We start from the raw sequence: 21,999 nt of genomic DNA, 5'->3' as shown, positions 1-21,999 counted from the left end.
TTGCGCGCACTGTGTTGTTAAACAGTCGGTTTCAGGAGGAAAAGTCAAGCTGGAAAAGTCTTGTTGTGCAAGAGAGCGTTAGTGCTCATTTGCGTTTTAAGATAAATCTTGTTTTATTCGATTTTTTTTTTTACAGTTGTGGGGAGATTTACTGTACACAGACACACACTGTTTATTTCTCTGTCTGCTGCTCGCCACGCCCCCTGCCTCCTTCTTGGCCGCTTATTGGCTCGTCCCCCCGTCGCCTGGCCCCGCCCCCTCCCCGTGCCCTCTCTTGCACGTGGATCAGACTGTGCAGCTATGAGAGGAGCCCCAGCATCACAGAGAGCGGAGTGGAAACAGGAAGAGGAGGCGAAGGGGGAAAGAAAGGAGCCAGAGGAGAGGATCGGGTGAGAAGAGGAGGCGAGGAGTGAACAGGGGAGGAAGAAGGGGAGCTGAGGGCTGAGTGGACCAAAGACCTAAAGATTAAAAAAAAAGGAGGTAAATGAGGATTAAGAGGAGGGACCTGGTGGTTTCTGTGGCTGAGTGGAAATGTACTGCATGCAGCTCCGTGCGTGTTTATTCTGCTCAACTCGTGCATGTGTGTTTTTTCTGGTTTCTGAATGGTTTGCCTTGGGTGGACGTGCTGCAGTGTGTGGCTGCAGACTGCTGCACGCTCATGCATGAAGCGCGCGCACGCGCACACATGCTCACGTGCAGGGATGCACATCAGCAGGCAGGAGAGCAGAAATGTGAATTGATGAATGCAGCGACTGGAGCTGCTGCAGATACGCTCGGTGTTGTGGTTACATTAAACTGTTGAGCGTGCGCGCGTGTGTAATAAGTGCAACAATTACCCTTGATCTAAAACGAGCTCACAAGTGTGTCACTGCTTTATTAGAGACAGGCTGATAAATTGTTGCACTTCTATCAGTTGATCGGAACCATGATGATGGTTGTCATGGAGATCAACCACGTCAGCTTTCAGGACCACCTGGACCTGCATTTAGGTTACCATCAACCACACACAGCCCAGCTGCATGACACACACATCCATTCACACACTCCTCTCACCTGACAGTCTGCTTCACGGGCTTTGTTTGCAAATAGCTGGACATTTTGTGTTGTTTGCAACAGACCAGAACCCACCCACCCCCCCTCACAACACCACCACCCTGTGTTGTTTCTGACCTTGGTACATTCCAGCACCCCTCAGAGGGGCTGTGCTTTATGGAGCATACATGGCTGGGAGAGGGGGGGTAGAATTGAGCAGAGGCAAAAGCAGGGCTGCAGTGGTTATTTTTAGAAAATGTGATTGATATTCAGCTTTTAATGTACCCCCCCCCCCCCCCTTTTTTTTTTTTGTCTGCCATTTCAAACCTGCATCTGATTAAATGTTTCCTGTCCGGTCTGTCTTAATCTCTTTCTCGCTCTGGTCCAATCTGTGCCTTGTTGCTTCACAATACCCCCCCCAGTCTGATCTCCTTATGCCTCTGCTGTGTGTGAAGGCTGACGGGGAGCCACCAGAGACTGGTCTTCTTGTTGCAGCCTCTCCTTCCTTTTATGGTGTAGGAGTGGTGTCCTGACATGCACACACACACACACATGCACGTCTGCAGTGGTTTTACTGCAGCTCATTCAAATGTGCACGGACATGGTGGTTCTGACGTGCAAACTTTGGCTCCCGTCAGAGCTGCAGCTTTAAACCTCACAAACAAAAGGGAGAAGAAAAAAAAGTTTAAACCCCCGCCGACTGGCTCTCCAGCTCCAAACACCACCTTCCCCTCCCTCTGTCAAAATCGCACACAAATGCAAACACTCCCCTCCTCCCTCCCTCCTCGCTAGAGGCCTTCCTCCCAGCTCTGGGCTAAATGATATCACCGGTTGCCATGGAGACGGGGACATGGCGTGCAGAGTGGAGGGAGGGCGAGGCACGGGCAGAGCCGTGCACTGCCTGGAAGGGGAAGCAGGAGGCAAGGGTATTGGGTGTCAAGATAAAAAAAAAAAGAGGGCGCCTTGTTGGAACAAGTAGGAAAGCGGTAAGGCAGGGCCGTTTTTGAGGAGGGGGTGGGGGGGGATTTGCGAGGGGGGCAGGTAGAAGGAAAAATGGCTGGAAGCCTCTCAACAGCACAGACTTCATTCTGTTTCTTTGTCTGCAGCAGTGATGTTAGCAGGATGTAAATAAGAGCAGATAAAGACAATCAAACCTTCCTGTGGTCTGCATCTGTGCACCAACTGGCTCTGGGCTTTCCTCACTCTCGTGTTTTTTTTTTTTTCTCCCCCCACCCTGGCAGCTAGCAGCTATTTAAAGGGATTGCACGACGGCTCAGGTCTGCTGACTTTCTATTCCTAACTGAAAGCACCGTCAAATTAGGACCAGAAAAGTCTGTCTCCCCTTCCCCTCGCAGTATTCGCCGCAAGGTAAGATGAACCAAAGAGGGGCGCGCAATATAAAGAGTCAGCGTAAACGTTTTGTAAAAAAGTGTAAATAAAAACGCAGCTGCTGCCCAAAATACCAATGTTTTGATGTATAAACTGCACCAGAAGGGTAAACAGAACCAAGTGTTTAAAACCTGCATTGTGGTCACCATGGTAACCACATAACAGCCTCCTAAACGACAGGCAGACAGAACACAAACTAAAAAGTAAGCCTCAAACAAAACACCACTGTGCGAAAACTACAAGTCACATCTTTAAAATTCTTGAACCTTGAGTGACAGAAGACTCTTGAGTGACTTTCTGGTAGTGTTTTATTTAGACTACTTATGTTAAAAAGACAATTCACTTCCAGTTTTGAAGGGGAAATGTTGAGTTAAGTCATAACTGGTCTGTGGAAGCTTGGCTGTGCACTTTTTGCTTTAAGAGGGTTATTAAAAGAAAACCATGAGTCTGATCGCAGTGAGAGACGTTCGGAGTGAGAGAAGATTTTGATGTGCAATTCTTATATTTCCACAAAACACTGTGGGAGTAACAAGAGCTTGTTTGCAAACATGTGGAATGTTGGAGCAACTCAAAAGTTGACTGTCCAACATTTTGTTTAAAATAATCAAACATTTGTGAAAACGGGGGGTTATTAAATGGTCTACTAGAAAATATATCAGAAGTGTCAGGTCAGTTATATGAGCCTCAACGTTTGATAACCCGTTTAAACCTTAAACAATGTTTTTATCATGATTTAGTTGTAGGGGTCTGAAGAGGACTGAGTTTTGTCGTTCATTTCGTCAACAAGGAAGCGATAGAAATTTCTTGCAAATTTTCTTAACAATGTACCGCTACCAAAACTCCTAGCACGCTAGTTCCAATCCAGCCCCACGTTTTAGTGTAAAACTTGCGCGTTTTGTTTTTAAGTTTTTCAAAGCTGCAGTGTGAACTTAAAGTGAGCCTTCAACGCTTTTGCGTTGGCTCCCTTTATAAACTGCTCCTCTTTCCTCTTAGCAAACAGGAACGGTGCGACTCAGTGGCTGTTTGGTGTCAGGAGGGAGGGGGTTAGCATGCAGACTCTACAAGTGAGGCATGAAAATGCAAACAGTTTAACTTTAAACAACTTTTGAGTCGAACATCTCAAAGTAGTGCTCCTTCCTGTGACAGGAAAAGTCTCTGCATTGTTATGTTTTATTCTGTTTGAGCTGTAGATATTTTCTTCAAGGTTGCCTCCCCCTGCAAAGTTAGTCCAACAGCAACTTAACCCATTTTTGCACATGACATCATTTGGTCTCTGGGCTGGATTCCAGATGTTCGAATTAACTCTGCACAGATGGGTTTAAAATCGGAGCCGTTCCTGCTCCGAGTCGAAGCTGCTGCTGACTGACTCGGACCAACAGCACCTAAACAGAAGCGTGTTTTCAGGGAAGGCTGACAACAGATGGGTTTGCCTGTGCAGTCCTGCTCCAGAGTCCTGGCAGCTCTGGGCTCCACGAGGAGCGACTGCAATGCTTTGTCTGAAAGCACACTCACACACACACACACACACACACACACACACACACACACACACACACAGGCCAGCATAGTTTACAAGTAAAATGGCAGGAGTTAAGCTCACAGTAGGCTTCTTTGTCACAACTCAGAGCTGGCCACACGTTGATGTGAACTACCCCCGATAAGTTCTGCAACCAAGAGGCTATTTCTGCCATGTTTGACAAAGACACTGAAGTAAAGTTAAATGAAGCTGTAAACATATAATCACTAAACCATTAATGCGAGTTGATTTTGAACAGCTGACTTTTGCTAAAAGCAAGAAAATCAAAGTGGAAAGCAGCCGAAAAACAGAAGAAATGAAATAGAGGCTGAATATATTGCAAAAATAGCTGAAAGAGTCTGAAAGGAGCGTAGCAAAACAAATTAGCAGAAAAATGCATAAAAAGAAGCTGAACAGATAAAAAAAAACCATTAAATTAGCTGAAGGAAACTGACAGGAGCAGAAATAGGCTGAACTAGAACAGAAGCTGAAATGAGCAGTGAAGGATTTTAAACAGCTCAAAGGGTTTGAAGGAGGTGGAGAGAGCTCCATTCATTTTCAATGAGAACATGAAAACATGGCTGGAAAAAGCTAAATGTTTCAAAAAGTGAAAATAGCACAAAAGTCACAGCAGGAATGTCCCGAATGAGCTGAACGTTGTTGCACCAAAAGAAAAATGGATCTCTGTAGTGTGAATGCTTTATAAACATTCACACAGTTAAACCAAAGATCCAGAGCTCAAGTTCTGTTGTGCTGCTTTACTGCAACTCTGTGAATTACAGGCCCGTTGTGCCCTCTCTATTGTCTTTTCTTGCACATATACATTTCAATTTAGCCGTCGAGTCCCAAAAAAAAAAAAATAAAAAGCCCAAAGCTGCAGCAGGAGGAGCCGTCTGGTTGTAGTTGCTCTGGCAACTTGCTTCGTTTCATTCAGCTCTCGCTGCAAGGTTAATGTGGAGCAGCTGCAGCAGCCAGCCCACAAACAAACATGTAGTAGAACGTAACGTGCCACGAGGGAAGTGGTGCGATGTTCCACGGCTGTGCTTCGTAGACGTTATAAATAGCTGCGGTGCAACTTATCTCATGATCAGCCGTCTTCTCCTCAGCACAAGACACCTTCATGGAAACTCTGCTTGACAGTTCTTTTATTTAAAAAGTACGGTGGCCCTGAGGTGTAAATGTACAACATTTGAAGAAATGGAATTACATTTCAGAATGCAAAATTAAATTAGAAAAAAACCGCAACAAAAACACAACATTTGAAAAAAACGGAATTACATTAAGCCAAAGCAGAAGTAGCCAAAACAGATGTGACTAAAGTAGAAGTTGCCAAAGCGGAAGTGGCTGGAATCACATTTGAAAAAACGGAATTACATTAAGCCAAAGTGGAAGTAGCCAAAGCAGACGTGACTAAAGTGGAAGTTGCCAAAGCGGAAGTGACCAAAGTGGAAGTTGCCGGAATCACGTTTGAAAAAACAGAATTACAAGTGAAAAAATGGAATTACATTAAGCCAAAGTGGAAGTAGCCGAAGCGGAAGTGGCCAGAATCACATTTCAAACAATGGAATTACATTAAGCCAAACCGTAAGTGGTGTGGGGTTTTTTTTTTTGGGGGGGGGGGGGGGGATTCTCAATTAAAACACAACTGAACAAAAGGTACACGGATCCCACATCTTTCACGAGTTTGTATTTGTTTTGTATCTTGTTACTGTACATTGTTCTGTTCTATGTTGTTAATAAAGTTTAAAAAAATGAAGAAGAAAAAACTTTTTTTTTTTTTTAACACCACTTAGGCTTTGGCTTAATGTAATTCCGTTGTTTCAAATGTTCATTTACACCTCAGAGCCACCGTAAAAAGAGAGAAAATGTAAAATCACCATGACAAATCAAACAACGTTAATGTTTGGGGGGGTTTTGTTTGTTTTTTTATGGAAGGAAAATACTTCATGATACTATTGCACATCAAGTGATAGCTTTGAAGTGGGGTTCTATGGCCATTGTAAACAATGAGTGTCTTACCTGCACAGGATAACTTTTTGAATGACTCCAATTTGGAGAAATAGTTTAATTCAGACCAGATTGCTGAGCTAACAAGTTCGGGCAAAAATTAATGGGTTCTTGCCATCTTAAAATATCTCCAGTCTCCAATCAGGATCTTATTCATGTGAACGATATTTTAAAAACTTTTACTTCTTGGTTCATTGATTAATTCATTAATTGGTAACTATATTTTCCCTGTGAGCGAGAGCATCAGTGGTACTCTGTCTTGTTCACACTATTGACAAAGTCCAACTTTTTTTTTGTTACTCTGAAATAAAGGTTTCAAAAATTGAGTTACCGCATTAAAATCCAAGATGGCTGCCACCATTTACATGTCCATCCGTTCGTCTTGGACGCTGGATAACTTGATAAATAAGTCATGTGCCGAATTCCATTGTGATGTGTGACTGCATTTATATGTAAAAATGGTCACTTTCAAAAATTGTGTGTGTGTTGGGGGGGGGGGGGGGGGTAATATACTTCCCCTTGTCAGAACATAGCCCTCTTATTTAGGCTTATTTGCTACAAAAATTGTGTAACAGCTGCAAGAGCTGGTGACATATATTCAGTAACAGCCATATGATATGCATAGCCCTTTAACTTATATTAAATGAAAAGTGTTAAATGTTTATTAGCATTAGTCACCTGCGATGCTGTTTCACTTGTGGAGACTTGTTTCAGGTTCCTAGCTGCAGTGTGGGATCCTCCGCGCTCTTGTGTATGAAGGACAGACTTTTTAAGTTCAAAGTTTTTGTCTATCCTTTGTGTCATAAGACTAATCATGCTAACAGGGCTAACACGACGTCCAAATGTCTGTGGTAAAACTCACCCAAGCGCTATCAGCTATTAGCTTCTCAATGCCGTCGGAAATGACGGCTTGTAACTCCAGTAAGGCTACGTCGGAAAAATATCTCCGACTGCGGACGATGTAGCGAGGCTCAGCGTAGTTCAAAAATCTTCAGAATTCGACATCCTCAATGAAAATAAACTTCCACACCACCGCCATTTTGAATTTTCCTCTCCATCATGATCAGATCAGGCAGGTGCGTGTGACGTCATCACGTTGTGCTGGTGCTGCAGGCATCCTTGTCACTGGGTTGTCATACAAAAACAGTGTCTTTTATATCTGTGATTATTTTAATGGAATGGCCAATGTCCGATATTTAACTTTAACGCTAATATCGGCCGATACCGATACCATGCCGTGATATCGTGCATCCCTAATACTAACGTTGGTGCACCAACATGTTGGGAGTGTATCGATATTAGCAATATGGGATCGATACTTGAGTTTCTTTCTCTCCTCTTCTTTCAGTACCTCACTCCAAATTCAGAAGTGCAATTCTGCACTTGTGTAAACAAGAAACAACAAGATCAAATGTAAACGCGCAGGACACAACAAGCACAGCAGATGACGACCACACACAAAACAAAATTGAATCTGAACAAAGAAATCAACATTTGCATTAAGACCTGCAGTGTGAGCGTAGTCTTTGTGTCACTGTGATGAACTTGCGACCTACCCAGAGTGGACCCATCAACTGCTCCGTGACCCAGAAAGAAAAAAGGGAGTAAAAAAATTGAAATATTTTTTGCGGAAACCACAGGAAATCTTTGAGGTTGAAATTTATTTAAAACATCAGCCGCCCATTTTGTTTTGGGCTTCACTCAGACTATCTGTTAGCTTCTAAATTCTTTCATGATTAAACTATTTCCCTCAAATTGAGGCTGTTCGAAGCGCTATCTGCAACAGGTAAGATAATGATTGTTCATGACACTTCCGCAGAACCCCACTTCCAAACTTTTGACCTTTTATTTTAGGTCAGATAATAAAAAAGTACTGACCCAGGATGATTCATCCCCTTTACTGTCAGTCAAATACACAGTAATGTAAATACTACTAAATGTATTGAGTTTAAATACTTAAACAACAATTGTTTCCCTCTCGTTGCACATAAACTGAAGTTGCCGTGGTTCTTGGCGTTTCGTTGTCACAGGATGGCCACTGGCTGTGGTATCTGCTGGGAAGCTGTGATTAGAGGCCGAGTTCACACACACTCGATACAACCACTGAGCAGATGTGTAGTCCAGCAGAAAACACAGCATTATGGGAAGTCGGCATTCCTGCAGCCCACAGCATAACCCTCTAGTTGAAGAGTCACCGATCCATGTGATCAAAGCCCATTTTAGATGAAACCAGAACTGGACACCATTTGAAAAAGTCTCAGTTTTATCTCAGATTCCCCCAGAATTCACACCCGAGCTCCCGTAGACGTCTGTTTCATCTGAGATCGGACTTTTCTCTTCAAAACTGGACAGCGAGAGGTCTTTTTAACCTAGAAAAAAACACTAAAGATGCATAAAAGTCTACACGTGTTGACCAAATGCTCCTGCAGCTTAGAGTTGACAGACATTTTTTTTTTCATTGCAAATGATAATAATCATTTATGTGTGGTCTACTCTGCACGAGTGCTGTCAGGGAAGGAGAAACAGGTGTGTGGTTACCATGGTGACCCTAATAATCCACTGGAAACTGCTTTAAAGTTTCTTTTATATTTCTTTTAGCACGTTTTATGCAGTTTTACATGAAACATTGGCATTTTATTGGCTTAGATGATTAAAAAGTAAGCCTTTTGGAAGTGTAAGCAGCAGCTGTCCTTTTTTCCAGATATGTTCGGGCTGTGTCGTGTTTACACCGTGCTGATCAGAAAACCTCTGTATTCCAGGCTGCATGTATCACTCAGCAGAGCTGTACTCTGGTCGTAACACATGGGACTCCTATCCAGCTGGAGGGCCTAACAGAGGACCATGGGCGCCTGTGAACGGTCGCCCCTGGAACAACACACAAAGGTCAGCAGCACCAACACAGCACCCACACATCACCAGTTCAGTTTTGTCTTCATGAAAAGAGCAGTATTCACTCCACACTGGGTGAATGTCAGCCCAAGCAAGCCTTCCCCTACAGACTGTTCAAGGATGCACAGTGTCTGTTGTTAATACCAATAAACCTTCCACCATTTATATCCAGTGTACAGTATTACCGAGGCCTGTCACGATGAGAAGCTAAGCTAACAGTTCGACCTCGGGAAAAACTCTCTGTCTTGTTGAAGCTCCAAAATTCACGGTTGAAACCCGTGCCTTTGTGTAAAAAGTTGTTTTTCTCTGCAAAAAGAAGCTGAGAACTTGTTTACTGGTTTTTTACTAAAAGCTTTGGGTGAAAAATTCTATGTTAAAAAGCTCAAACCACAATGAGCGTCCTCCATTTTGAGAACTGAAAAACAGGAAGGAGAGACAGCCCATGTCACTTCAAGGGCCTCCTGCCCACTTTGCTTAAAGAGACACATTGGTCCCTCCCTCACTATCCATCTTTCGGTTCAAGCAGTCTTATACTGCCATCTGGTGGTCAAAAAAGGTACTGCACGCAAAACAAATCAACATTTCTTCTTAAATTTGACAATAATTACTAATTATTGTCAAACTTCAAAGAGTATTATTGTTTATCACAATAATTTCTGAGACAATTAATTGCCCAGTAAAATTTTTAATTGTGACAGGCCTAGTATTACAACCTGCGGTATGCCATTGTACCCCGCCGCTGAGGAACTTAACTAGTGGATGTTTGTAGTTTTAAAGATGAGTGTTTTTCCAGACTGGAACTGAACAGAGCATGCAAGTGAACCTTAATGTTTTTGGTGCAAGACTATATAAGAACAGAGGTATTTTTAAATAATTTATTTTTTCTTGTTTGAGTTGGTGCAGAGTGATGGACCCTGGTGAGTGAAGGGAGCAGTTTTTTCAACCACCAGGTGCAATGGCGAAGCTAGGGGGTGGCCTATGCTTGCCTTGGCCACCATGGATTCATCTTTGGCCACCCCAGTCCATCCATTATCTTTACCCGCTTCTTCCTTTTCGGGTTGCAGGGGTCACTGGTGTCCATATCCAGCATTGGAGATGTGTGAGAGGCGGGATACACCCTGGACAGGTCTCCAGTCATCACAGGAACACTTAGAGACAAACAACCATTCACTCTCTCACTCAAACCTAGGGACAATTTAGAGTTACCAATCAGCCTAACATGCATGTTTTTTTTATCTCTGGGAGGAAACTGGAGTACCCGGAGAAAACTCACGCATGCATGGAGAGAACATGCAAACTCCACCCATAAAGGTTCTAGACCGGGATTTGAACCGGCAACCTTCTCGTTGAGAGGCAGCAGCTCTACCAACTGAGCCACCATGCTGCCCGCCACCCCCTATTCATTTGAGGAAACTATACTTTTAAGGAAAATAACTAGAAAGCATAATTTCCTCAAATGATTGGGGTGGCCAATTTACATGTGTAAATGGTGGCAGCCATCTTGGATTTTGTCATGGCAACCCTCTTTTCAATGGTGATCTTTTTTATACCTAGATTCAGCCACATACCAAAATGGAATTCGGCGTGTTGCTTAATATTTAATTTATCCAGCTCACAAGAAAGCCAGACATTTATGGTAGCAGCCATTTTGGATTTTGATGCAGCAACCTAAGTTTCGAAAATAACGTTTCTATTGCACACCAAAATGAAAGTAGGCACCTTGGTTATTTTTTCTGTTATCATGTTCACAACATATACGGAATTCCCTACTTTCACTCCAATTAATCATAGACATTAAATAATATATTTGTCAATCATGTGGACCCCCTTTTTATAACACCCACAGCTCATTTAGATGATAGAGGCTGATTTGCTGAAACATGGAGATGGTTGTGAGTGTTATGGACAGAAAAAAGAGAGAAGTGAGCAAAATGTGGGTTTTCTACTAGTGATGTCTTGAACCAATCACAAGTATCAGATCAGGGTCAGGGAATTTGTTATTGATCATTACCAGAGTAGCTGACTACACTATCCTCCTGATCTCTGTTCTTGACTGACTGGTTTTACAGCAGCCATGCTGCAAGATGTTGGTATGTATACTGCTGGAGACGCAATACTTCCTGACCTCCAACACAAAATAAAAACTACTTGAGGAACAGCACAGAGACATCAAGCGCATGACAATGGCATTGATTTTAATACCTTTAATGTACTTGTGGTTTGTAATCTGCAAGTCTGTACTGTAAAAAATGCTAAATAGTATCGAACTGATACTCTGTCTTGGCCGATGCTTAATTTTAATGACCAATGATCAATATCAGGGACAGAGAAAATCTTAATCAGAAAATCACATCTTTGCCTTTTGTTCCACGTCGCAGAGCGAAAAGGAGGAATTGAAAATATCCGTGTGTCCATGCATGTTGTGAGTGCCATAACTTGAAAAATAAAGGGAGGTACTTATTTCTATTTTGGTGTGTGGCTACATCATGTAAGAAAGGTTCCTTTCAAAAATTGGGTTGCCCCGTCAAAATCCAAGATGGCAACATACATATATGTAAACTGGCCACTCTGAGGAGACTATACTATCTAGTTTTTATATTGCTTAAAAGTATGGTTTCCTCAAATGACTGGGGAAGCTGAAGATTATTCTATAGTGGCCAAAGCTGCCATTGCACCTGATGGTGGATAATATATCTCCCTCCACTCACCAGACTCAATCACTCTGCGTTGCCTCAAACAAGCAAAAAACTACTACCTCTGTTCTTATACAGTGTAACTCATACCCACATGGCCTTGCACCAAAAACATAAAGGTTTGCTTGCAGTCCCTGTTCAAGTCCAGTCCAGAACCACTCATCTTGAACTCAGGATCTCAGGAGGCTTTAAGAGTTTACCAGCACAGGCTTAAACACCTGTACCTGAACTGATCCGGAATGAGGCTTTTATTGTCTAGGCTGGAACAAGATACAGTAAGTACCACTTTACGGAGCTGTCCGGTTTAACTGAAACTCTGATGAGCATATTCATGAGGCCCTCTTGTTTCAGCTACAGCTGTGAGAATGAACTCAGCGTGCAGTTTGAACAAGCAGAGGACTCATAAAGGAGACTGAAACATCCACAGATGCAGCTGCAGCTGAGGCCAAAATCCGCCATCAGCAGAGGTGCACACTTGATTGAGACATTCACAGCAACAGAACAAAAAACGATCTCAAAACAACAAGTCTGTTTGCCATGAGTCCAGCTTATAGCCCCAGAAGGGTCAGAGTTCCCAGATGTATATTATAATCATAAATAAACTACATCCAAGAATACAGTACTGATTTTGTTATTTTTTCTTCTCTACAGATGCCAAGAAGGGCGCAACCAGTCCCATCATCATCCATCAGGTCGTCATTATGACAGGTGAGCGATCAGCTGTGTTACTGAAACCACCTGCTGACTTAATGATCGGGTTCTGTTCTCAAGTGCTTCTCATAGTACTTGTTTCACCGAAGTTTCAATGTATCTGTAAATGGGCTCATGTCGGACACTTAACAGGCTATCTTGTGGCGTACCTCAGGGTTCTAGTGTGAAGCACTTTGTGATATTGTATCTATGTAACATGCTTTATAAATAAGCATTACTTATTATGGGTGATGCTTTGATTGATGTGGATAGAAGTCTCCTTTGTGTCACATGCTGGCTGAATTGTGGCAAAGTGGTATCTGAAACAATAGTTGCTAAGTTTACTGTTCTTTCTTCCCAGAGGGGACAGAACACTCAGTCACATCCAGGACAAAGGCGTGCCAAAGGAACATCGACAGCTGTTCCAAAACTGGGATGGTAAAGAGCAGAAGTTTCAGGCCCAGGACTGGCATCCCAACGCACCACGCTCATTCAACAACCAAGGAGGTGCCAACGGTTACCTAACCAGACCCGGGCAACGCTATGCAGACTGGCAGAACAATGTCAGCAACAGTCTGGTGAGAATCGCCGACTCTGACCTCCATGCACGTGTATAGTAATACTTCCTGTTTTTGGCAGCATGGGGATCCTCGTCTGAATCGCAACAACAGGGAACTGCAGCCCCCTCCGGATAGATGGGCCACTTCAGACCGCCACAGGAACTTCACAGGCAGAATGGTAAACAACAGACCGGGACCGTGGAAACGGCCAGCCATCCACCAGCGGCACCATCACAGTCCACCCCCACACCACCATCTGGCTCCTAGGAATGGGTGTCCAGCTAAGAGGAAAAGGGACGTTGGCCCTGATCAGGTACTTTCTCTCAGTTGGTCAAAAAAATAAATAAATAAATAAAACTGTGCATTTTAGTGAGACAGCACCACCTGTTGGTGAAACAGACACACACTGGCAACATATTTCTGTTTCTTCAGCCATTTCATCCTGAATCAAGGCAATTGCCTCCACCTGCCCATGCCCCATCATCACCCAACCACTCTCGGTGCTACCAAGAAGACAGGGCCGGTCCTTGTTATAACTCTGAACACAGGACCTCAGCAACACAGCAACAGGTATGCTTACACAACCAGCTGAGACTGAAGAAATCCATCTGTCAGTGGTAGGGTTTTACATGTATGGACATGATAAATATGATCTAATCTTTTACCATAGTTACATTTATTTAAATCTGACCTCAAGTGTACAAAAAATGAAGACAAAATTGAAAAAAAAACCTGTCATCTCATACCAACTGTCAGCACGGGGTAGGAGTGATGATTTGTGTTTAATTGGAGCCACTGGACCTGGGCACCTTAGACAGTGTAAGGCTAACTGTCTCACAGCTAAAGGTAGTAGCTCACTGGACTGCAACTATCAGAGACTAGTTGATCACTCAAAATTAAGGGGAAGAAAAGGCAAATACCTCTGCAGCTCTCGCAAGAAAACTGAGAACCACCTCAAACATTGCAGGATGTTTTGGAGACTCCATTGGGAATGCTGTTTGCCAACTAGTGAGATACTACCTTAAAGCTTGGACTAAATTAGGTCATAAAACAGGACAAAGACCCAAAACACAGCATCACATCTACAACAGAACAGCTGATAAATAAAAATGTCAAGGTGTTGCAATGGTCCAGTCAAAGTGCAGACCTCAGCTTGACTAGAATGCCGAGGTGGGAGCTGTGCAGAAATAAATATCCCCGAACCCCAATGAACTGAAGCAACGTTGTAAAGAAGAGTGGGATAAAATTGCTCCACAGTAGTTTAAGAGACTGATAAAGTCATACAGAAACCCCCAACTGAGAGATGTTAATGTGATTTCTTGTGTGTTTAGATAAACTTAAGGTGTTATTTTTATGACATGCTACATAAAATCCTAAAACTGAAAAAGGGTGGACTTTCTTTTCTTCGTGACCAGTGGTGGGCAAGTTAGCTTCGCTAACCCATATTCCACTAACTAAAAAAAATTGGGTTTGCTAACGCTAAACCGCTAAACAGCTAAAAAAATTTGCAGAAACACGCTAATTGCTAAGACAGCTGTCACTCAGTCTGCGTCACACAGCTTCGTCTCCTTTCAGTTGAAGCGGCATCGACCAATCACATCTTGGTTTGTGTACTGCAGTAAGACAATAGCGTGTTTAAATGACTCTTCAAGACATGCCAACAACAGACAGAAACAAGTTTGTGAATTTTGTTAGCGGACTTAAAGTTAGTAATACCTCATTTAGCGGCTAACAGTTTCCAAAGTTAAGTTCGATAAGCAAAATATTAGTTCTGTTTAGGCCTGTCATGATAACAAATTTTGCTGGGCGATTGTCTCAGAAATTATTGCGGTAAACGATAATATTGTTTGAAATTTGACAATAATTAGTAATTATTGTCAAATTTAAGAAGAAATGTTGGTTAATTTGTTTTAACTGTAGTACCTTATTCGACCACCTGATGGCAATATAAGACTGTTTGAACCGAAGGATGGATAGTGAGGGAGCGAGCAACATGACTATTTAAGAAAAATGGGAGGAAAGCCCCTTGATGTGACATGGGTTGTCTGTTCTTAATTTTTTTTCAGTTCTCAAAATGGCGGAGGCTCAGTGTGGTTTGAGCTCTTTAGCATAGCATTTGTCACACAAAGTTTTAATTTAAAAAAATCAGTAAACAAGTTCTCTGTTTATTTTTGCAGAGTTAAACAACTTTTTACACAAAGGTACGGGTTTCAACCGTGAATTTTGGAGCTTCGACAAGACGGAGGATTTTTTTCCCTGAGGTCAGCCTGTTAGCTTAGCTCATAGCTTAGCTTCTCAACTAGCTGCTTTTAACAATCCAAAAGTGTGATTTTGGATTGTTAAAATGGATTTAAAGAGAAAGAGAGAGGTCAGTGAAGAGCACTGGATTTGAGCCGTTTGTCATCCAGTGTCTTCAGTAGAAAGAGAGAGACAAAGAAACAATAACAGATCAATGAAAATGAGGTTGATAATTTTCATTTATTATGCGCTTAATTGATTTATTGTTTATCGCGACAGGCCTAGTTCTGTTATTAGCTGATCAGTGGAACTGTGCCCGCCACTGCTCATGACCGTAAACAAAAAACTGTACCTGAAACACCTTGGCTGACTACTGTTATTATATTTGAAATGATGAAGGAAACCTCTGAAGTGCGAGCTGGAGGCCATGACTTTGGTACCTCAGAACTTGTAACCCAGAGCAGCGGCAGCAAACCATCACACCACGGTAACAGAGAGAAGTCCGAACGGAGGACCTCGGCTCCACCAGCAGACCACACCCGTGTGCCTTACAGCGAACAAAATCATCATTACCACCATCAGCAGCACACAAGCCACCCGAGAGTCCCACAGCACAACACACCACTACGCCCTCTGGAGGGAAAGGACTCCTGGGGTCATCACCCCAAACAAAGCACAGTAAGAGACTGAAATTGTGTAGTTTTCACCATTTACGCAACTTTTTAAGTGCACTGTTACTATTGCTCAGAAGAGTAAGACTCAACATAATTTAGATGTTTAATCAAACTAAAGTTCAAACGTTGCTTCCACAGGGAACTCATCACACCTATCTAAAAGGCAACTCAATGGATCCGTCCATCAGCAAGAGTTTTGCTGCAGACTCTTCTCCAAATTCATCCCCACTTTGCAATCCTAAAGAAAAAGGTTCTACTTCCATCAGTCCAGGTGCTCCCTCCAGTCCCCGTTCATTGACCGTGGCCAGTGGCAGAAAAGATGCCTCAGACAGTCAGCCCCGTTCTCCCTACCTAAATGAGCAGCAGAAAAGCCAAGTGAGCCCCATTCCCACTCCGAGACCCAGCCCGACATCTACCAAGACTCATAGGTCTCATTCTGGCTCAAAGTCCAGGTTTCCAGATCCCAAATGCAGGAAGGCCCTCTCACCACAGTCTCCTGTCGCCCACCCAAAATCAAGCAAGCCTGAGAAGGAGCAAGAGGATGTCAAAAAAACTAAATATCAACAGAAAGATAGGCCTCTGAAAAAGGAGAAAAAAACTGATGCAGATAGAACAGACGATGAACGGAAAAGACAAAGGAAGAAAGAAAAACACTTGAGAAAGAGAGACAAGGAGTTTAGAAAGGACCGAAAATTCAGTACGAAATCAAAAAAATCAAAGACGGAAGGATCCTCCTCCTCTGCTTTCTTGTGTCCAGGAGAGGCCAAACTACGTAAAGTGGAGACATCGTTGTCCCCAGGTGGTCAAAGCCAGCCATCCCTCAAACACAAGCACAGGGAGAGGAGTGAACAAGCAGCAGAAAGAACATCCAAAGGTCCATCCACTAAAACCCCTCGTCCAAGCTGCCCTTCACAGCATTCAAAGTCAAAATCGAATAAGATGCCCAAAAAGAAATGCAGTCCCCCACAATCCTCAGTCAATAAACTGCCAACAACATCTCCCTCTAACTACTCCAGTCCCAAACAGACCAGCAGCGCCACGTCTTCAGACGATGGACCAAAAACATACTTCAATGGCACATTTCCCTCTTCCATGTGTAAAGCCCCAGCATTGCTCAGCACTGCATGCTCCACTGGTGTAGAACAAGCCATTCGTAGCAAAGATGATGGACAGGGGGGAGTTCTCCATGCCCCAGACCTTCAGCCTGAAGCCGTGCTGGGAACTCTGGTGGATAGCGTGGACAACCATTCAAACACCCCTCCTGTGCTCAGTTGGCAGGGCTCCCCGGTGTCAGATCTCGAAGAAGAGGATGGAGAGCTCGATAAAGGTGTGATGAGTAGACCTGTTCTGCAGCCCAGCCCCACCCAGTGCTTTTCCCCTCCTCCTGCAGACAGCGAAAGCAGTGATGATACGAGAGGCGAGCCTTGTTTTGACGCAGTGAATGAAGATTCCCGCAAAGGCACATCTGAACTCTGCGATCCACCTTGCGCAATCAAACAAGATGTGAAGGAAGACAAGAAAGAGCAAGGAGATGCCAGTGGCAAAACTGCTGGCTCACTTCTCAATGGGTTCCACCAGCATAAAGCAGGTCTGGATGATGTTTTCAAGAGTCTCGCCAACTTCCTGGGAAGCCAGAGGGCTGCGTGTCGAGGCGGTCCGTTCGGCAGGGCTTTTACAAAACGAGTGACCTACTCCTCATCTCTTGCAACAGCACCGCAAATACACGATTGTGAAAACCAGGATCTCTCTCCCAAACCAACTCCCACGCCATCCTCCGAGTCCAATAATCAGTCACCCTCTGACACTACCTCAAACTCACTTCTAAAATACCACACTCCTCCATATCTGAAAGAGTCTGTCAAGATACAGGAAAAGCAGGAAAAAAGTGAAAGTTCTACTAAAGAGACCCAAGAAGGGAGGCTCGCTGAGAACCTCTTGGAGAAAACAGAGTCGTCTCTTTTGGAGGGATCACTGAGTGCAGAACTGAGAGTGACCACAACTCACAGGGCCTCTTTCACCAGCGTCATTAGCGTCTCTACCAAGGAAGAGCGAGAGAACAGGAAGGAGACGGGGCACACGACCGCAAACAGGAAGCGAAAACAAAAGGCCAAGGATATGGGAAGAGGAGCAGAGATCAAAACAAAGATAAAGGCGAACAAGAGGAAGGTAAAAAATAAAGTCAAAAAAGCGAAAGAATTAGACAAGAGGGGCATTTCATCCTCGGTGTCAGTTGTCTCCAGAATCCTCGCAGACAGTACGAAGGGCCAGATTCCTCAGGAAAATCAACCCCCCCATGGCGAAGGCATCAAAAGAGTCAGACTGGACACTGGGAACACCGACGCAAACATGGCGGCAGATATTAAAGTAGAAGATAGTGAGACGGAGAAAAAGGCAACCTCAGACAACAACACCTCAAACTCAGCAATCACTACATCCAAGTCAGGTGCTACTAAACCCTCAAGCAATCCTCCCCGCTCCAAAGCTCCCGTGGATCCCCTGAGACTGAAAGCATTGTCCATGGGTTTGTCAAAAGAGCTGAAGATCGTCTTGGTTAAGATGGACTGTGCTGGAAGGCAAACGTTTAACATATCAGAGCTGGAGGAAAGAAGAATCCCACTTTCCAAGATCAACATTCAAAACTCAGCAACTGAAGTGATCAGTGCGTGCAAGTGAGTCCTACAGCTTAGATCCTTGTGTGTCAGTTGATTTAGTTCACTAGTGTTAATGTTTGTGTGTTTCTGTTCCACTGCTTCACAGAGGGACAAAAATGAAGGACAAATTCAAGGAGTCCTACCTGCTTCCTGCCTTCTCTGTCAAACCCAACATTGGTATTCACACTCCAATCCCTCGGGAAAAGCTTAACCCTCCCACACCAAGCATTTATGTGAGTGTACACCGATCAGGTGTCAGCCCACCATTTTACCATTGACTTATAAGAATCCAGACTTTTCTGTTTTCATTCCAGACATATCTCCAGCCTGCTGTCTTTCCTTTTTTACGATCCAACCAGTTTTTGTTCTCAGTGTTTCGTGGCGTCACTAACAAGGCCCTGGTTGGACGAAGTGTAGATGAAGTAAACAGAGAAAATAAAACAAAAAATTATAACATGTTAAAAAATTAATGTGTCAACGGTTAATGCCAAAATTTTATCAAAGATCTTACACAATGTTAGCACTCAAGGTATATGTTAGGGATGACTCTCAGCTACTACTGCACCAAATTATACCTCAATATCTAGAAACTGACTTATTGCTGTTTTTATATTCGCTAAGGTTATTTAACTTGAATCAAGTCAGCTCCAAGTTAATCACTCCCAGCTGTACTTTCTGGCAGTTTCGTTAAAAACTGTCCACTGCTTTATTTGATATTTTGCTAACAGACGACATACATAAACAATATTGCACAGCCAAACTGAGGCCCCGTTTACACAAGAACAACCTCTGGAAACGTTAAGTGTTTTTTCAATGTTTATTGTGGGTAATAAACAAAAATAGAGCAGGTTTCCTCAAAAACACAGCAGTTTCCATGTCAGTCGGGTTGCCAGATAAGAATTTAAAACTTTATTTATACAGGTTAGTCTCATTGAGCCTCAGGGACTCATTTACAAGAGAGACCTGAATGATGAACTATAGTGATGAACTATAGTGAAATGATGAACTCTAGTGCTGTCGCTATATAATGACTATATAGAACTATAGTTCTGTCGCTGATGAAATGATGAAGTATAGTGCTGTCACTTTAAAATGACAGTATTTTGACCAACCCTGTCATATGTGCTGAGTAGAGGTATTCTAAGATGAGGTGTGCATTGTGTTTGTTGAATGTGCACAGAAAAGGAGGGGGTAAATAAGACATTTTAAATACACTGTATCTGGCAACCCTGATGCAGGGCTCAGCTGCATTCATTTCGCATGCAATGTCTGCATGATCACAGTTAATGTCTCTTTGGACCCTGGATTTTATTAGTTTTGCTCCTACATGTTGAAAAGGGGTGAGTAGCACAAAAAGACTCTGCTCTCTGCCATTCATTATAAATGTTGTTAGTGCAGAAAAACTTTGGACTGCAGCCGCCTGTACTGTGCATGTGCGACTTCACACTTGAGGAGCATTTCACACCTTCGTGGAGGGTTCCCCCAAAAATCTCCACTCTTGAGACCTGGATTCAGAAACCTTCAGTTTCAGAGAGACTGAGAGCTGTTGTCGTGTAAATGAACGACCGAGTAAACGGGGCCTGAATCTTTGCTTGTTGTTCCTGTTTATATACAAACTAGCATTAGCACTGCAGCGTAGCTAGCTACTGTATGAAGCTAGCATCCCAAACCTTTGCTCTAAAATCCAACAAAGTTCAGTGAAGTCATCTGGACAGTTTATTTTTTTTGTTGAGACGTTTCATTCTTCATCCAAAGGACTTCTTTAATTCGAGGAGCCACAAGCAAACTCAGTCCCACAAGCAGCACACTCCCATAGTTGACCAACCAGTTGGATGGTGATAAGATGGTTTCTGGGGCCTGCCCTCGACCCCGTCGACTCCTCTGAGGCAGCCAAAGTGGTTCAAAACATCAAAGTTCTTGCTCAATAGATTGATGAAGTCCTATGGATAAAGGACAAAACATCACAACAAACAAAAAACCATCCAGATGACCTGACTGAACTTTGTTGGATTTTTTACATTGATCTTTGCTCTAAACGTTCAAACAAAGACCCACAAGAATGTTTGCTGCCCTTTTTGTTTTGTTTTGTCATGTTGCAGTCAGTAAGTTAATGTAGAGAGTTTGTTTAGTTTTTAATATTGGTTGCACTCAGAATCACAATTATCAGCCTCCAACAAAAGTTACAGAACTTTGGCAGCGAGTGACTTGTGTGCGTGTTCTGCTGTGAGAAGATAAAACTTTGGCTTTTTAAATAAGTTTTATTGAAATAGATAAGTTTTGTAGTAGTAATATGTCTGACATGAATGAACTAAGATGCTAAGTTAATGACCTTAACTTTTCCTGTAGTTGACAGCTAATAACATTTGCACGCTAGTCCTTCTTTATTGCTGAGCCTCATATTTTTACCATCCTGGGACAGCTATTTTATTACTTTCATGTTTTCTTTCCCTCATTGTTCACTGTTATAATTGAAAAGTTGTTTTTTTTTAAGTGCCACAATTGTTAGATGATAACAAAAAAAATTGACACTTGTGGTCACTTAGCCCACAAAACCAAATCCCAGAAAACGACGCAAACAAAGCAAAAACATATTTCGTCAATACAAATTATTTTTGATGCAGTCTTCATAATTTATGCCTGTACTTTGCTTTTTGTTTTACTACAGTTGGAGAGCAAGAGGGACGCCTTCTCTCCAGTTCTTCTTCAGTTCTGCACTGATCCAAAAAATGCCGTTACGGTCATCCGAGGCCTCGCTGGCTCTCTCCGCCTTAGTGAGTCTAACCACATGTTTCATCGTATAGCGTTAATTTGTAAAAAGTGAAAAGCAAGATGAAGTATATTAAGCACAGATATTTGTATTTCTTTGATACCGAACTCTGTTCTCATCTTTTTTTCTACGTGAGATCTTGGCCTGTTCTCCACCAAATCTCTGGTCGAAGCCAACTCGGACCATGCTGTGGAAGTGAGAACTCAGGTTCAGCAGCCAGCTGATGAGAACTGGAATGCAAATGGCTCCTTGCAGACGTGGCCCTGTGAAAGCAGCCGCTCTCACACCACCATCGCCAAATATGCTCAGTACCAGGCCTCCAGCTTCCAGGATAGCCTGCAGGTAACCATCGTCTCCCAAGCCACATACAGTATCTTTGTAGTGACACACTGATTGTCTCCTGTTGTGGAGCAAAGCTGGGAAATTGGAAAAACCCTCCATCCATCCATCTGTCCATGCATGTTGTGAGCAAAATAACTTGGAAAAATAAGTGAGTTGCCAACTTTCATTTTGGTGTGTGGCTGTATCTAGGCATAAGAAAGGTTTTTTTTTAAAAGTGGGTTGCCACATTAAGATTCAAGATGGCTGCCACCATATACAGTATACATATCAGAATCAGAATAAGCTTTGTTATCATTGCACCGAAGTACAGTGAGATTATATTCCGCACAGTCGTCCGAAAGATGGGCGGAGTGCAAATGGCTGCAGCTCCTAAGAGCGTGGCCTTTTATTCTTTAGATGGAAAAGGGGCAAGGCCATGAGGATAGGATAGTGGTATTAAAAAAGAAAAGGTTTCGTCACACTAGGGGCCGATTTATCGTCCCCAATTTCCTTAATTTTAGGAAATCGGAAATCGGCCAATACTTGCATGAGAAACCGATTTTATCGATATT

At 43.1% G+C, this 21,999-nt stretch overlaps 1 protein-coding gene across 1 annotated transcript in view; it reads left to right on the top strand.

Annotated features, from left to right (window-relative positions):
* Window positions 1-282: 282 nt before the first annotated feature.
* Window positions 283-21,999, top strand: part of kdm6bb (lysine (K)-specific demethylase 6B, b) — a 38,057-nt gene continuing 16,340 nt past the window's right edge. Inside the window, exons 1-12 of the mRNA XM_037688051.1 lie at window positions 283-480; window positions 2,274-2,400; window positions 8,704-8,827; window positions 12,178-12,234; window positions 12,578-12,779; window positions 12,856-13,089; window positions 13,209-13,346; window positions 15,414-15,692; window positions 15,827-18,357; window positions 18,446-18,572; window positions 21,005-21,110; window positions 21,243-21,448. Coding sequence (XP_037543979.1) covers window positions 8,709-8,827; window positions 12,178-12,234; window positions 12,578-12,779; window positions 12,856-13,089; window positions 13,209-13,346; window positions 15,414-15,692; window positions 15,827-18,357; window positions 18,446-18,572; window positions 21,005-21,110; window positions 21,243-21,448 — 3,999 coding nt within the window. The 5' untranslated portion in view covers window positions 283-480; window positions 2,274-2,400; window positions 8,704-8,708. The remainder of the gene's footprint in view (window positions 481-2,273; window positions 2,401-8,703; window positions 8,828-12,177; window positions 12,235-12,577; window positions 12,780-12,855; window positions 13,090-13,208; window positions 13,347-15,413; window positions 15,693-15,826; window positions 18,358-18,445; window positions 18,573-21,004; window positions 21,111-21,242; window positions 21,449-21,999) is intronic.

The sequence above is a fragment of the Nematolebias whitei genome, chromosome 14 (genome assembly GCF_014905685.2).
Source record: "Nematolebias whitei isolate Nwh7 chromosome 14, NemWhi1, whole genome shotgun sequence".
Lineage (NCBI taxonomy): Eukaryota > Metazoa > Chordata > Actinopteri > Cyprinodontiformes > Rivulidae > Nematolebias > Nematolebias whitei.
This window is presented reverse-complemented; position numbering and strand designations above follow the sequence as displayed.